This window comes from Sturnus vulgaris, chromosome 11 (assembly GCF_052056855.1).
Source record: "Sturnus vulgaris isolate bStuVul1 chromosome 11, bStuVul1.hap1, whole genome shotgun sequence".
Classification (NCBI taxonomy): domain Eukaryota; kingdom Metazoa; phylum Chordata; class Aves; order Passeriformes; family Sturnidae; genus Sturnus; species Sturnus vulgaris.
Window position 1 is genome coordinate 19,952,739 of NC_142253.1, and position 14,482 is coordinate 19,967,220.

At 52.4% G+C, this 14,482-nt stretch overlaps 1 protein-coding gene across 1 annotated transcript; it reads left to right on the forward strand.

The window, feature by feature from the left end:
• Positions 1-8,099: 8,099 nt before the first annotated feature.
• Positions 8,100-11,270, forward strand: LOC148222529 (E3 ubiquitin-protein ligase PHF7-like). The gene is made up of 10 exons (XM_088171779.1): positions 8,100-8,142; positions 8,469-8,560; positions 8,646-8,747; positions 9,030-9,154; positions 9,231-9,393; positions 9,480-9,590; positions 9,806-9,915; positions 10,068-10,186; positions 10,345-10,712; positions 10,851-11,270. Exons 1-10 carry the CDS (start codon positions 8,100-8,102, stop codon positions 11,268-11,270), a joined length of 1,653 nt encoding a protein of 550 aa, XP_088027905.1.
• Positions 11,271-14,482: the final 3,212 nt, after the last annotated feature.

A 14,482-nucleotide genomic window follows, 5' to 3' on the forward strand; every position in this document is an offset into this window, starting at 1 on the left:
TAGGGTGAGATGGGAGAGCAGCAGAGCGATGTCCAAAGGCAGGGAGCGTGGATCTCAGTGCTGGGATGGCAGGGGAGATGCCAGACCGGAGCCCGGGCTGTCCTCCCACTCCACGAGCCAAGCGAGAGAGAGAGCCCAGCTCCAGACCCCCCATCCCACCTTTCCTTTTTCGGTTCCCCCCCCTCCTCCTCCACCCACCCCCCTACGAGGGAACATTATCTGTTGTTTTAAGGTGTAGCCACAATTACTTAGCATAACAATGGGAGAAAATTCCACAGAAAGAAAAGGGAACGATTCAACCCCCAACATTATCCACCCCTGAATTTCTCCCATACTAATATGCTATATTAAATTAAACCGTTACAATATATATACATACATGCAGTTAGAGACATAGGCACAGTACTATAGGTATTTCACCCTAAAACAAGGTCTCCTTGGGGTATGCATTGGGTCTCTCCATTCTTTTGCATCACCCACCAGGTGCAACCTGGTTCTTGAGCGAATACAACTCCATGGATGGGATTGTCTTTGCTGGAGGCAGGATTCACCCAAACAGTTTTTCCTAGCATACCTCTCATGTGTACCACTGGAACCTTATCTCCATTTGATATTCCCAAGGGCTCAGATTGGGCAGGGCCTGCTCAGTTAGTGGAACCTCGGGTGTTCACTAACCAGGTGGCCTTTGGTAGATTAATCTCCCAGTTCTTGAAAGTTCCCCCACCCAGTGCCTTCAAGGTGGTTTTAAGCAGGCAATTGCACCGTTCAACTTTCCCTGCAGCTGGTGCGTGGTAGGGGATATGGTACACCCACTCAATGCCGTGTTCTCTAGCCCAGGCGTTTATAAGGCTGTTCTTGAAATGAGTCCCATTGTCTGACTCAATTCTCTCAGGGGTACCATGCCTCCAAAGAACTTGTTTTTCCAGGCCCAGGATGGTGTTCCGAGCAGTGGCATGAGGCACAGGGTAGGTCTCCAACCATCCAGTGGTGGCTTCCACCATGGTCAGTACATAGCGCTTGCCCTGGCGGGTTTGAGGCAGTGTGATGTAGTCAATCTGCCAGGCCTCTCCATACTTATATTTGGACCATTGCCCCCCATACCAGAGGGGCTTCACCCGCTTGGCTTGCTTGATGGCAGCGCACGTCTCACAGTCATGGATAACTTGAGAAATACTGTCCATGGTTAGATCGACCCCTCGGTCTCGTGCCCACTTACATGTGGCATCTCTGCCCTGAAGACCTGAGGCATCATGGGCCCATTGAGCCAGGAACAACTCTCCCTTGTGCTGTCAGTCTAAATCTATCTTTGACACCTCTATCTGTGCCGCCTGATCTACCTGCTCATTGAGTCGGTGTTTCTCATTAGCCCGACTCTTGGGGACATGGGCATCTACGTGATGGACTTTCACAGGCAGCTTCTCTATCCAGGTGGCAATGTCTTTCCATTCATTGGCAGCCCAGATTGGTTTTCCCCTACGTTGCCAGTCAGCCTTTTTCCACCTTTCTAGCCATCCCCACAGAGCATTGGCTACCATCCATGAATCAGTATAAAGGTAGAGTTTTGGCCACTTCTCTCTTTCAGCAATGTCCAGGGCCAGCTGAACAGCTTTGAGTTCAGCAAGTTGACTCAATCCACCTTCTCCTTCGGTAGCTTGTGCAACCTGTCGTGTGGGGCTCCATACGGCTGCTTTCCACTTCCGGTTCATCCCCACGATGCGGCAGGAACCATCAGTGAAAAGAGCATAGCATGTTTCATCTGCTGGCAGTTGGTTATAGGGTGGGGCTTCTTCGGCCCGGGTCACCTGTTCCTGTTCCTCTTCGTCGGCAAGGCCAAAGTCTTCCCCTTCCGGCCAGCTGGTAATTATCTCCAAAATCCCAGGGCGATTTGGGTTTCCAATACGGGCACGTTGTGTGATGAGGGAAATCCATTTACTCCATGTGGCGTCAGTGGCATGGTGGGTTGAGGGAACCTTTCCTTTAAACATCCACCCCAGCACTGGCAGTTGGGGTGCCAGGAGGAGTTGTGTTTCTGTGCCAACCACCTCTGAGGCTGCTTGGACCCCTTCATAGGCGGCCAAGATCTCCCTCTCCGTTGGAGTGTAGTTGGCCTCGGACCCTCTGTAGCTTCGACTCCAGAACCCCAGTGGTCGGCCTCGCGTCTCCCCAGGCACCTTCTGCCACAGGCTCCAGGAGAGGCCATGGTTCCCGGCTGCAGAGTAGAGCAAGTTCTTCACATCTAGTCCTGTCCTGACTGGGCCAAGGGCTACTGCATGAGCGATCTCCTGCTTGATCTGGGCAAAGGCTTGCTGCTGCTCAGGGCCCCAGTGGAAATCGTTCTTCTTGCAGGTGACCAGGTAAAGAGGGCTCACAATCTGGCTGTACTCAGGAATGTGCATTCTCCAAAAGCCTATGGCACCTAGGAAGGCTTGTGTTTCCTTCTTGCTGGTTGGTGGAGACATTGCAGTGATCTTATTGATGACCTCACTGGGGATCTGACGCCGTCCATCTTGCCACTTTACTCCCAGAAACTGGATCTCTTGGGCAGGCCCTTTGACTTTGCTCTTTTTAATGGCGAAGCCGGCTCCCAGCAGAATCTCGATGATCTTTTCTCCTTTCTGAAATACCTCCATTTCCGTGTCCCCCCACACAATGATGTCATCAATGTACTGCAGATGTTCTGGAGCTCCACCCTTCTCCAGTGTAGCCTGGATCAATCCATGACAGATGGTGGGGCTGTGTTTCCACCCCTGGGGCAGTCGGTTCCACGTGTATTGCACACCCCTCCAGGTGAAAGCGAACTGAGGCCTGCACTCTACTGCCAGAGGAATGGAGAAGAATGCATTGGCGATGTCAATGGTGGCGTACCACTTGGCTGCCTTGGACTCCAGCTCGTACTGCAGTTCCAGCATGTCTGGCACAACAGCGCTCAGCAGTGGAGTCATTTCATTCAATGCACGATAGTCCACAGTCAATCTCCATTCTCCTTCAGATTTACGCACAGGCCAGATGGGGCTGTTGAAGGGTGAGTGGGTTTTGCTGACCACCCCTTGGCTCTCCAGCTCACGGGTCATCTTGTGGATGGGGATCACGGCATCTCGATTTGTCCGGTACTGCCGGCGGTGCACTGTTGAGGTAGCAATTGGCACCTGTTGCTCTTTCACCCTGAGGAGTCCCACTGCAGATGGGTTTTCTGATAGCCCAGGCAGGGTGTTCAACTGCTTAATGCCCTCTGCCGCCACAGCAGCTATTCCAAAAGCCCACCTGAGTCCCTTTGGGTCTTTGTAATAGCCCTTCCTGAGGAAGTCTATGCCTAGGATACATGGTGCCTCTGGGCCAGTCACAATTGGATGTTTCTGCCACTCTTTCCCAGTCAGGCTCACCTCAGCCTCCAGCAAAGTCAATTCCTGAGATCCCCCCGTAACCCCAGCAGTTGAAACAGGTTCCTTCCCGACATGTCCTGATGGTATTAATGTACATTGTGAACCAGTGTCAACCAATGCACTGTGTTCCTGTGGCTCTGATGTGCCAGGCCATCGGATCCACACCGTCCAAAAGATCCGGTTTTCCCGTGCCTCTCCCTGGCTAGAGGCAGGGCCCCTCTAGCCCTGGTTATTATTTCTCTCCTGGGCATACATACTGGAGGTTCCTTCAAGGGGATCTGACAGATCATCCTCCCTTCTGTAATACCCTGCACCTTGGTCATGGGAGGCTGAGGATACCTTCACTTTAGTGGAGTTCCCTCTGTTGGTGTTCCCCTCCCTGAGTTGGCGTACCCGTGCTGCCAGGACAGAAGTGGGTTTCCCATCCCACCTTCTCATGTCTTCCCCGTGGTCACGTAGAAAAAAACCACAGGTCAGCACGTGGGGTGTACCCTCTCTCCCTAGCTGGGGGGCGTTGGGCTCTACTTTTGGGGTCCATGACTCTCACTGGTGCTGCACTGATCTTCCTCACCTCTTCCCTTATCTCCTTCATCTCCTCCTTAAACTCCTCTCTGAGGTCCTTAGCCACAGCAGAGACATGAGCCTGCACTGGGCCAGCCATCATACTCTGATAATTCCTGAGCCTGTTGGCAACAGAACCCACTGTCACTTGGTTGGTATCAGCATCAATCATTGCAATAAAGGGGGTATATTGAGATGGGCCCAGGTTTGCCAGATTCCACAACATCTGTCCTGTGCACCTGACCTTGTCAGGGTCATTGTCATGCTGTCCATCCCTCCCAAAGAGCACTTCCAGTACTGCCACTTCTCTCAGCTTTTGGATCCCTTCCTCAAGGGTATTCCAATGTGTTCTCTGGTGGTACTCCTGCATTCTTTCCCTGTGGACAAATCTCTCTCTCACACTCATTAAAAGTTGCTCCCAGAGGGAAAGGAGACCTGTCTCCCTTACAAATACCTGGTCCACACCTGAGTCCTGGGTCAAGGCTCCCAAATTCCTTGCCTCAGTACCATCCAGTTGCACACCTGTACCCATAAGGTCCCAGACCCGCAGTAACCAGGTTGTAAAAGCCTCACGGCCCCGTCGTACAATGTCTTTTCGCAGGTTACGGAGACTCTCGTATGACAGGGACTCGGTGATGATCTCAACTTCTGGCTCCCCTGCTGGTTGTGAGGGGCCCCCTTCCTGACCCTTATTATTTAGGTGCCTTGTTTTCATCTTAGACTTCCTAGTTTCCACAGGGGCAACTGCTGCTGGCTGTGAGTGCCCTTGCAGTTCAGCTGGAACCTGGACAGATGTAACATCTGTGGGTCCCACTGCTGCACATCAGAGTCTCCCTCTTTAAGGCAGGGGGAGGGTTTCTCACCAGCTGGGGAGAGGTACTCCTTCAGCATCTGGCCCATCTCACGTATCTCCTTTGCTAGCACCCCCACCCATTCTGGGTGGTTCCTTTCCGAGGTGGGCTGTGGGGCAGGGTCAAACTCTGGGGTAATATCCCTAGTCTCTGGGACAGGATCAGGCTCTGGGGTAACCTCCCTAGTCTCTGGGACAGGATCAGGCTCTGGGGCAACATCACTAATCCCTGGGGTAGGTATCAGGGTTGTTATCCAAGTCAATCTCCCCTTATCTCTGAATGTTAGATAGAACAGGTTTAACAGGGATATAAGCAGCACTAGCCACAATATAATGTCATTAGCATTTAAAGCGGATTGGAACCCCTTGAAGACTGGTGGGCTGAACTTCAAAAATCCTGTGATGGGTTGGCAAAAAATTTCAACTGCTGCCACTTCCTCACAGTAGGTATCATTATTGAAGTAGCCCCAGAAACACACACTTAGAGTGCGATAGCTCTGAATCCATGTGGCCATCTTCCAGAGAAAATTAAAAATCCATGAATTCCTCAACTGATCAACCCACACAATAAACCGGATAATAGCCACAGTAACCTTGGTTATGAGACTCATGTTTAAAAAAGGGCTTGCAAATGGGAGAGATATAGCAGGGACCACATGGAGGCCAATCCAGGGTAAGCTGGACAGCATGGTGTCACCTACCACAAGCTTGGGTAATTCAAGAACTGTTATGCCCTTTTCTACCCCTCTCTCAATGCCCTGAGGCAATGCCTCAAGTTCCGGGCACCAAAATCTGTCTTGGTTTGAAAGACAGGTACGGTCTAAGGAAAGGCAAGAGCCCCCTTCCCGAGATGCGGAATGCAACCCCCTCCCTTTTAATTATTTTAGGTCCAAATCAGAAGCCTTCAGGCAGGAGGTGTGGGGATAAGGGTAACAGTTCTTTACTGATATCCAACAAGGCAGAAAAAAAACCCAACAGGTATAAAAACTGGCAACAGAACAGAACAGTCTAGCTCCGCTCCAGTCCCTTTTGGCCGCAGGCCGTCTCCCTGCGCTCAGTTACCGGTGCTGGGGGCAGGGCAGGTCCCGCGCAGTTGAAGAGGGCTGGAGTGATGACGGCAGCCCAGGGGTGAGAGGGATGGGAAAGTGACTCCCCCTCCTCACGGTGTCGGTCGTGGTGCTCAGCAGGGTGTCTGGAGGTAGTAGGGCGAGATGGGAGAGCAGCAGAGCGATGTCCAACGGCAGGGAGCGTGGATCTCAGTGCTGGGATGGCAGGGGAGATGCCAGATCGGAGCCCGGGCTGTCCTCCCACTCCACGAGCCAAGTGAGAGAGAGAGCCCAGCTCCAGACCCCCATCCCACCTTTCCTTTTTCGGTTCCCCCCCCTCCTCCTCCACCCACCCCCCTACGAGGGAACATTATCTGTTGTTTTAAGGTGTAGCCACAATTACTTAGCATAACAATGGGAGAAAATTCCACAGAAAGAAAAGGGAACGATTCAACCCCCAACACCTGGATACAAATTTTTTAACAAGAGAAGAAGGAAGATCCGGACAGACACTTGTTCGTGGACTGACATGGAGGCGAGTGACTCGCTTGTGGATAGACATGGAAAGGAGAGTGGGAGACTGGGGACAGAGGATTTCTGAGGTGACCGAGGGCCAGAGGGTATCGGCATTGCTATCAGGTAGGAAGGCTCATTACCTTCCCCCGTCACAAGGCAAGCCATGAGCATGGATATAGAACTTGCAGAGGGTAAAAAGTTACTCCTCAGTGTACTTGCTAAGCGAAGAGAGGAGATGAAGGAAAACGATTAAGAAAAGCTTGTTGTTTGGGCAAGAGAAAATGGATGTTTTAAATCCACTCCCTTGTTATTTATGGAAGACAAGTGGAGTGAACTAGAAAAATGTGCGACAAAACGATTACTGGCAAAGGCAAAGAAACTCTTTGTTTTGGGAGTACATGGAGAACTATTATAAATACTTAAGGGAGATGAAAGCTGAATCCAAGGTTGCAGCAGCTGCTGTACAAGCTATGTCACAATAAGACACAGTATTATCATCCCCTTCGCCGTCTCAGCTGAATTGCTTCAGTGCATTCTTTGGATTTAGGTGTGTGCAGCCAGTGAAAGGAATAAAAGGAAAACAATGTAGCTCTGTTGCAGAACTATTAAAAACCCAAGAAAGTCTAATCTGTGACTCTAATGCACAGAGCAAAAAGTAGAATTTTCTGCTCCTGTCAATGTGGATATAAAACAGAATGAGAAAGGAGCTGTTGCTGAACTGGCAGACGCAGAGTCTCAGAAAGAACAAGGAGATTCAGTGTGCCTGCCAAAGTCCCAGATAAGCAAAGAGCAGGGAGAGACACCTTGCCAGCAAAAGTTATATCCTTCTCTCGCTCTGTCTGCTCCTCTGAGTAGTCCAGAATCAATACCCCTTCCTGATGAGGATGATGATGCGAAAGTTTATAAGATGACTTTTCTCAAGAGATTAATACCAATTTTTTCATTTAATATGAAGTGCCAAAGTTGTTCGTTCATAGGATGACAGGAAAACTGAGGTTGGGAGGCAGCAGTGGTGGTCTCCAGCTTTATCTCCCGTTCCCAACGGTGATCAGCATCGGCATCAATTCAGGTTCATGGGAGATTACTCCAGGCAGGTCTTGAGGAAAACGTCAGATCACCTAGAGCCGGATTTGAAATTTTTCCAGTGCAAGAGACTCCACACAAGCTCTCTGGGCAACTGACTGCCAGCGGCAAGAGCAGAGATTTCCCTTGGCCGGGACCGGAGCCCTGGAGCGGCAGTGCTTGAACAGCTCTTGCTGCAGGACTCCCTGCCCTGGTTCCCTTCTGACCAAAAGCCCGCAGCCATCTCGGAACCTGGGCTCCCAAGGGGGCTGAATTAAGTGGTTGCCAGGGAGCTGAGGCCACGCCTGCCCCGATTGTGGGTGCACGATTGTGATGGCAGCGTGGCCATTGTGACCTGCGCGACCAAGGGCACAAAAGGCAACGCTGGGCTCAGGCCGTGTGTCAGTGCGACCTGACGGCGGGAGGAGAAGGCAGAGCAGGGACGCGGCTGCCCAAGGACCCGAGGGATCCAGAGGAGACAGCAGCGTTCCTCAAGGCCACAACGGGAGGAGGAGGCGGACAGGAGCAGGGCTCACGCAGGGCTGACCAGGGAGTCGTGCCCTCGTGGCTCTGGGCCTGTTCTGCAAACTCCCCACACTCTTCTTTCTCCCCCACAGAGAGAGGACAATCACCTGGAGAGGACTGAGGCGTTCCGGCACAGGGGCTCAACTGCTGACCAGAACCATGTCTGAAAGGACGCAGGAGAGCCCTGATGCCAGGGAGCCAGGTGAGGGTACAGCAACCCTCCCACAGCCTGGCCCAGGGGCTCTTGGGGCTGCCAGCGTGGGGCCCAGAGCAGAGGCGGGGGGAGGCAGGAGCTGCTCAGCCATGGGAGCCTCTCAGGCTGGGAGCCTCCTTCCTCCCCAGGCGGGGCCCAGCTGGGCCAGGGCGCAGCTCTTGGGGCAGCCGTGCCCACCGTGGCCCCTGCTCTGCAAGGCCTGCTGCCCTGCCCATCAGGCAGGCGCGGCCTCAGCGGCCCTTGGGGCCCATGCTGCAGGCTAAGAGCCCTGCAGAGGTGCTCATGGCCCGTGCCGTTGGCTCTGTCCCCTGCAGCATGCATGCTGTGCCACCGCACAGAGGCTGACCCGGACATCTGCGGCCACAAACTGGAGAAGTTCGGGCTCTGTGCCCACGTGTTCTGCCTGGTGAGACGCTCTGGGATCTGTCTCCAGCACTGCAATGGGCGGTCCCTGCCACTCTCTTCTTATCTGCTCATTCCCTTTTCTGCAGTATTTTGCCACTCTAATTCTTCACCAAGGAAATAAACGTGTTGGACTCATGGGCTTTCTCCCTCGAGATATCCAACTTGCAGTCAGGCGGGCGGCAAAGGAGGTGAGAGCCTGGCAAAAGAGCAGGGAGATCTGTGCCAGGCGAGGTTTGTCTGAGCTTAACCCAGACACCAGGAGAGAAAGGCCGGCCCTTCCAGCCAGCTGTGGGACAAAGCACCTGGCTCCCAGCAGCTGCGCGCAGGCTCTGGCACAGGAGCCTCCTGCAGCAGGCAGCCCTGTGGGCTGAGACCCAGCAGCTGCCCCATCCTGCGCCCTGCCCGCAGCCGTGGGGCTGCCTGGGGAGGCCCCGAGGCTGCCGCTGGTGAGGCTGCTTGGCTCTTTCCAGCACTGCTGTGTCTGTGGCCAGAGCGGGGCCACCATCTTGTGCTGCGAGGAAAACTGCGGCAGATGGTTCCACCTGCCCTGTGCCAAGGAGGGCGGCTGTGTCAATCTGTACATTACTCCACACAGGTACGTCCTCCTCACTTCTGGCCACCCGTGGCGAGGGATCCAGCATTTCTCATTTTGCCCGTCCCTTTGCCCTCAGCTCCTACTGCTCTGAGCACCGTCCAGAGCCCGACGTGCAGGCCACTCCAGAGCCAGGCACCGAATGCCTCATCTGCATGGAGCCTGTGGAGGACGGAATGTCCTATGGAACACTGGTGTGCCCAGCGTGCACAAGGGCCTGGTTCCACAGGGACTGCATCCAGGTAGGAGCCGTGGCCTCAGCCCCGGGGCACAGCAGGTGCTCAGCAGCACCAGGGCCTCGCTCACACTGCTTCTGTTTGCCCTGCAGGGACAGGCCATGCGCGCTGGCCTTTTATCCTTCCAGTGCCCCCTGTGCAGAGACCGCCAGCAATTCCTTCTCCAAATGTTCATCACGGGGATCCGAATTCCTTTCAGGTTTGTGTCCTTCTCCCTGGCCCACAAGACAGGAGGCCGCAAGTGCAGTGCTGCGCCAGGCCCTGCCCCAGCACTCCTGGCCCTGGCCAGACCCACGAGTCTGGGCTTCAGCTTTACAGAGGACTTGGAAAAGCACTGGAGGAAGGGCAGGGACACCCTGTACCTCCAAGAGGGCAGGGCAGTAGCAACTCATCAGCTTCTCATTTCTCCTTCAGACAGCCAACATGGGAGGACAACGACGCCTTTGCGGATCTAGGAGAGAGGCACAGCCAGTGCAATGCCCGGGAATGCCTTTACCCAGGAGGCAGGGAAGAGGCAGAGGAAGAGGGGTAAGTTGGGAAGCTCCACGTGGGGCTCTGCAGAGAATCAGCGGATTGTCTTGGCTAGGGCTCTACGCGGAAAGAACCAGAAGAGCTTGGCTGGACAATCCTGTGCTGTGGGCATTTTGTCATCAGAGCCATGTGCCCGTTTGCTTCCCCAGGCCCTGGGAACTGCTCCTCTGCTCCTCCTGTGCTGCTGAGGGCACCCACAGGTGCTGCTCTGGCCTGACAAACTGCATAGAAAGCTGGGAGTGTGACAGCTGTGCTGGTCTCGGCACAGGTATGAGGAAAAGCACCCGGGTGTTCCTGGGGTGGGGGGAGGTGGTGCCCAGGCTGGGATTGGTAGAGCCTGTCTGCTCCTGGAGAGCTGGGGGTGCAGCTCTGGCCTGGCCTGCCTTGGGCCTGGGGGGCTTCTGACATTCCTGCGTGCCCTTACAGCCTCCAGGGATGAGCCGGAGCTGAATGGCCCCGGCCTGAGCAGTCAGTCAGGACTGGAGCCTTCTCATGGCTCCCCAGAAGCAGGGGCCATCAGCCCCGGCTCCCACAGCCCAGTGCCATCGGGTCTGGCTCCTCAATCTCCAGAGACCAGCACGTGCAGGAGCTGCCAGTGTGCAGCAGCGCAGCAGTCGCTGCCACCTTCCTCCCCAGACACCAGCAGCCCAAGAACATCCGGGCCAACATACAGCAGCTCCACAGGCCCTGAGGACAGGGTCCATTCCGGACGTGCTGGGCCTGACCGCAGGCGGAACCGCTCTCGCCAGCAAGGTCAGGCCCCAAATCGACCCGTCCGCTCAAGGAGCCGCCGTGCCAGGAGCAGCACGACAAAGCCAAGGGCTGAGAGGCCCAGGCAAAGAGGGACATCATCACGGGAATTGCCCGGACGCAGCCGCTCCCGCCTGCCACGTCGGGCCCAGAGTCCGCCTGTCCGGTCCAGGAGTCGCCAGGACAGGAGGACCAGGAGAGCACCAAGGGCCCAGAGGCCCAGGCGAACAGTGACACCATCAGGGTCGCCAGGGACGTCACCCAGACGCAGCCGCTCCCGCCTGCCACGTCCAGCCCAGAGTCCGCCTGTCCGGTCCAGGAGTTGGCGTGACAGGAGCCCCAGGACAACATCGAGGGCCCAGAGGCCCAGGCGAATAGTGACACCATCAGGGATGTCCCCCAGACGCAGCCGCTCCCGCCTGCCACGTCAGGCCTCGAGTCGACCCGTCCGGTCCAGCAGTCACCAGGACAGGAGCAGGAGAAGAGCAGCAAGGGCTGACAGGCCCAGGCGCAGGGGGACACCGTCGGGGACGTCTCGCAGGAGCAACCGCTCCCGCCAGCGACGTCGGGCCTCAACTTGGACCACAAACAGCAGCATGTAGTGTCATCTCTTCTTTCTAGTCTGTCTGTTCGCTGCCGTAAGTGAAGGTGAGAACGGTCAATTCAGGCATTTGAGATTTGCAGGGCTCTGAGAAAACCCTGTTGGTGCTCGACATTTCTATTGGCGGGAAAGAAGTCTGTTCTAAGTACCTTGATTTCTATGTTCCCATGTATTAAGTGACAAGCCACTGAAGGATGGGGCTAATTATAAAGGACGCTGGTTCTTGCCTTTAGACTCCAACCTCAGATGTTTCCCCTCTGCTTTCCCTTGAAAGTGAACAACTCCTTAATTGACTTGGATGTGCTTAGAGAGACATGAAGAGCAAGGGCGCTCTTAGGGAAACTGTCTTTGGGAAGGACGTGTGCTGTGTTGCTATCCTTGGCCAATCTCATTTCAGTAAAGCCAAAAGGAAGAAGAAAGGAGAGAGTGAGACACTGCCTTAAGTTTCTGAAGAAATCGATGATGATATTGCTGCTGATTTAAAAGACTTGCTTGGACCTTCAAAGAACTAACCGGACAAGACTGTGGAAATAGCCTGGGACAAAGAGGATGCGCAGGACTCTGCCCCAGATGACCATTTGGGACCTTTGCCTGTGAGCAGCCTGGCTCAGGAGTCGAGTGCTTTCCTGTTTTCCTTCTTTGGAGACACCGAGGAGTTGGGCGCCAAAGAAGGTAACAGCAGAACCCTTCTAACAGTGCCATTTCTAAGAAAGAGCTTCTGGCAGGCACTGTAGAGCAATGTGGTGTAAAGAAGGACAGCATCCAGGGGATTTTCAGCAGCAGAAGGCAGTAATTAGGCAGAAACCTTTTGATCCTCAATTCTACTTGCCACGGCTGTGGTAGATGAATGAGAAGTAACTCATGCTTGCATCTCAGGAATTTTGAAAGGCACGCTTTGAGAAGGTTTTGGGTTTTTTTCTGAGTGGTGGGAAAGCTTGTTGTCATCCCCTACATTTCTCAAACAGGGAAAAAGGTGACACACCAGCCATATCAAGTTTCATAGAACCCAACAAGATTTTAAAGAAAAGGTGTGTTAATGTGTAGGGAGGAGCAAAATCCTGGAGTTGACCCCAAGATCCATGAGCATTCTATTTGTTACTGAATTCTATGCTTGGACCTTGAGAAAACGGAAACAGAATGACACATGACCATTGGGGTGTCCTAACCTGAGATGAAATGAGACCCTTATGAAATGAAGATGAAAGCATATTGAATCCAGTCACAGTCATGTAAGATAGAAACAAAAAAAATGTGAAGATTTCCAAAATATTAGAAATCCCAATGCAGCCACCCAGAGCAACAAGCCCCCCACACTCCTGCTGAATTCAGGAGGTATACAAGCCCCCCACACTCCTGCTGAATTCAGGAGGTATTCAGTGTCTTCTGAATGCAATGTGAAATGTTAAAGAATACATAAGGGAACCGTAGAACAAAGTGTAAAATACTGGAGCAGAGATACAGCTCAGAGAATGTGGGAGGAGAAGATTGTGTCCTTCCTAAATCTGTCTTCTCCAGCGGAAGTATTTCACTAGAAAGGAGGAAGTTTTCCTGGCAAGTAGAGAGCTAACCTGCTTTGGGCTTTTTTTTCCTTTTTTTTTTTTTTTTTTTTTTTGGTGCTGTTATTGCAGAGCCTTACCTACTTGGAACAATAAAACCAGGAAAAGGCACATGGCAAGAGGATGGACATTTCCAAGAGAGCCGTTTTGAGGCTGATGAAGAGCCTGAGACGTCAGGAATTGAAAAGGACCAAGAAATGCAAGTTCCATTTGTATCTGTAGTCTACTTGCCTGTAGTAGTTGGATGCTGTGGGAATATTACCAGCAGCACTCAGGGAATGGGAAAGTGACATTGCACACCTCTGAGCAATGAAAGTCATCTTGGAAAACCATCCGTGCTGCACAGGGTGAAACCTCCCAGCAGCCCACTTGGTGTGAAGTGCAACACGGAAAGAGAGAAGTTGAGCACGAGAAATGAACTGTGTCGTTTTGGTTTGACCAAGCTCAAAGTGATTTTTTGCCAAAAGGCAAAGGCACGGTCTGTTTTCGTTTAAAAAGAGTGTTTTTTTAATAGAAGACTCTATTTGGTTCCTATGGGATCAAGCTTTTCAATGTACACCATTTCTCTGAAGCACTACAGCTCTAACTCGTGCTCATGGAATTTGACAGCATCTTTTAGGATGCTACAATCCCTTTGTACTTGTCTAGGTTACTTGCTTTACCATATGAGAAAATTTTCGTTTTCTTCCCTTCCATAGGTGATAAACGCCTAGGAATTACAATAGAACTTTTTCACCATCTTTTGTAATTTTGTTTCCTTTTAAACTCTTACTGGAATTCAGCGAGGAGGAGGAAAAATGCTGCCTGATTAGGAATGTTTTGGAGTCCAGATTTGCCATCCTTCCTTGTGGTCGAAGTTGCAGTAGAATCCTGTGAGAAAGTCCTGGTAAAATAAAGGCTGAGCAGCTTTCTGGCTTTCTTTTTTTCAGGTAATTGCCTAATAGATAGCTGGACTTCGAGAGATTACAAAAAACTAGTCACTTGACACGTTACCTAGACATTTTGGATCCTTTCAGGTATGTATGACATCTCTACCTTTTTCCTGTCTTTCTGGTGTTACCATTAGGAACGCTGAGTGTTCTTGTCAGCCACATAGGTCCGTGTGGTTTTCGTGCTTATAAATGTGGGGTTTTCTCTTCTGAATCCAGTGAGTTTTGTATTTAAAAACAAAGAAAACAACAACAAAAGGAAACATACGCAGTCCCAAAAACTTCCACAGGCCACCAAAACAATTGCTTGACACATTGTGTGGAATATCATCTTAAGACAGGCTGAAATTATGTTCTTGAGACTTATTAGATACCTCTGACGAAATGCGTTGCTGTGTTCATACAGTTACTGCCCTGCACTCTTCCAGTCTATCTGCTCTAGAGAGGGAATTAAAATGGAGACCTCATTCCTCAGCAGGCATCAGTTGTGGGGGAAGATGTGGGATCCTGGTGCTGAGCTTTTAATGAAAGACATGATATTCCACCGCAATTTAAATTTCAGCAGGTTCAGGAGAACTGCTGCTGCCTTTCATGTTTCTCAGGACACCAGGCTGCAGTACAGAACATTGCTGTTGGAGCCAATGCGTGGTGGGGGGCAAGAGATTAGGAAGGATGTGAAGAAAATATCGGACTTTATTGCTGTGTTGTTTGTACATGTTTGCTGGAAG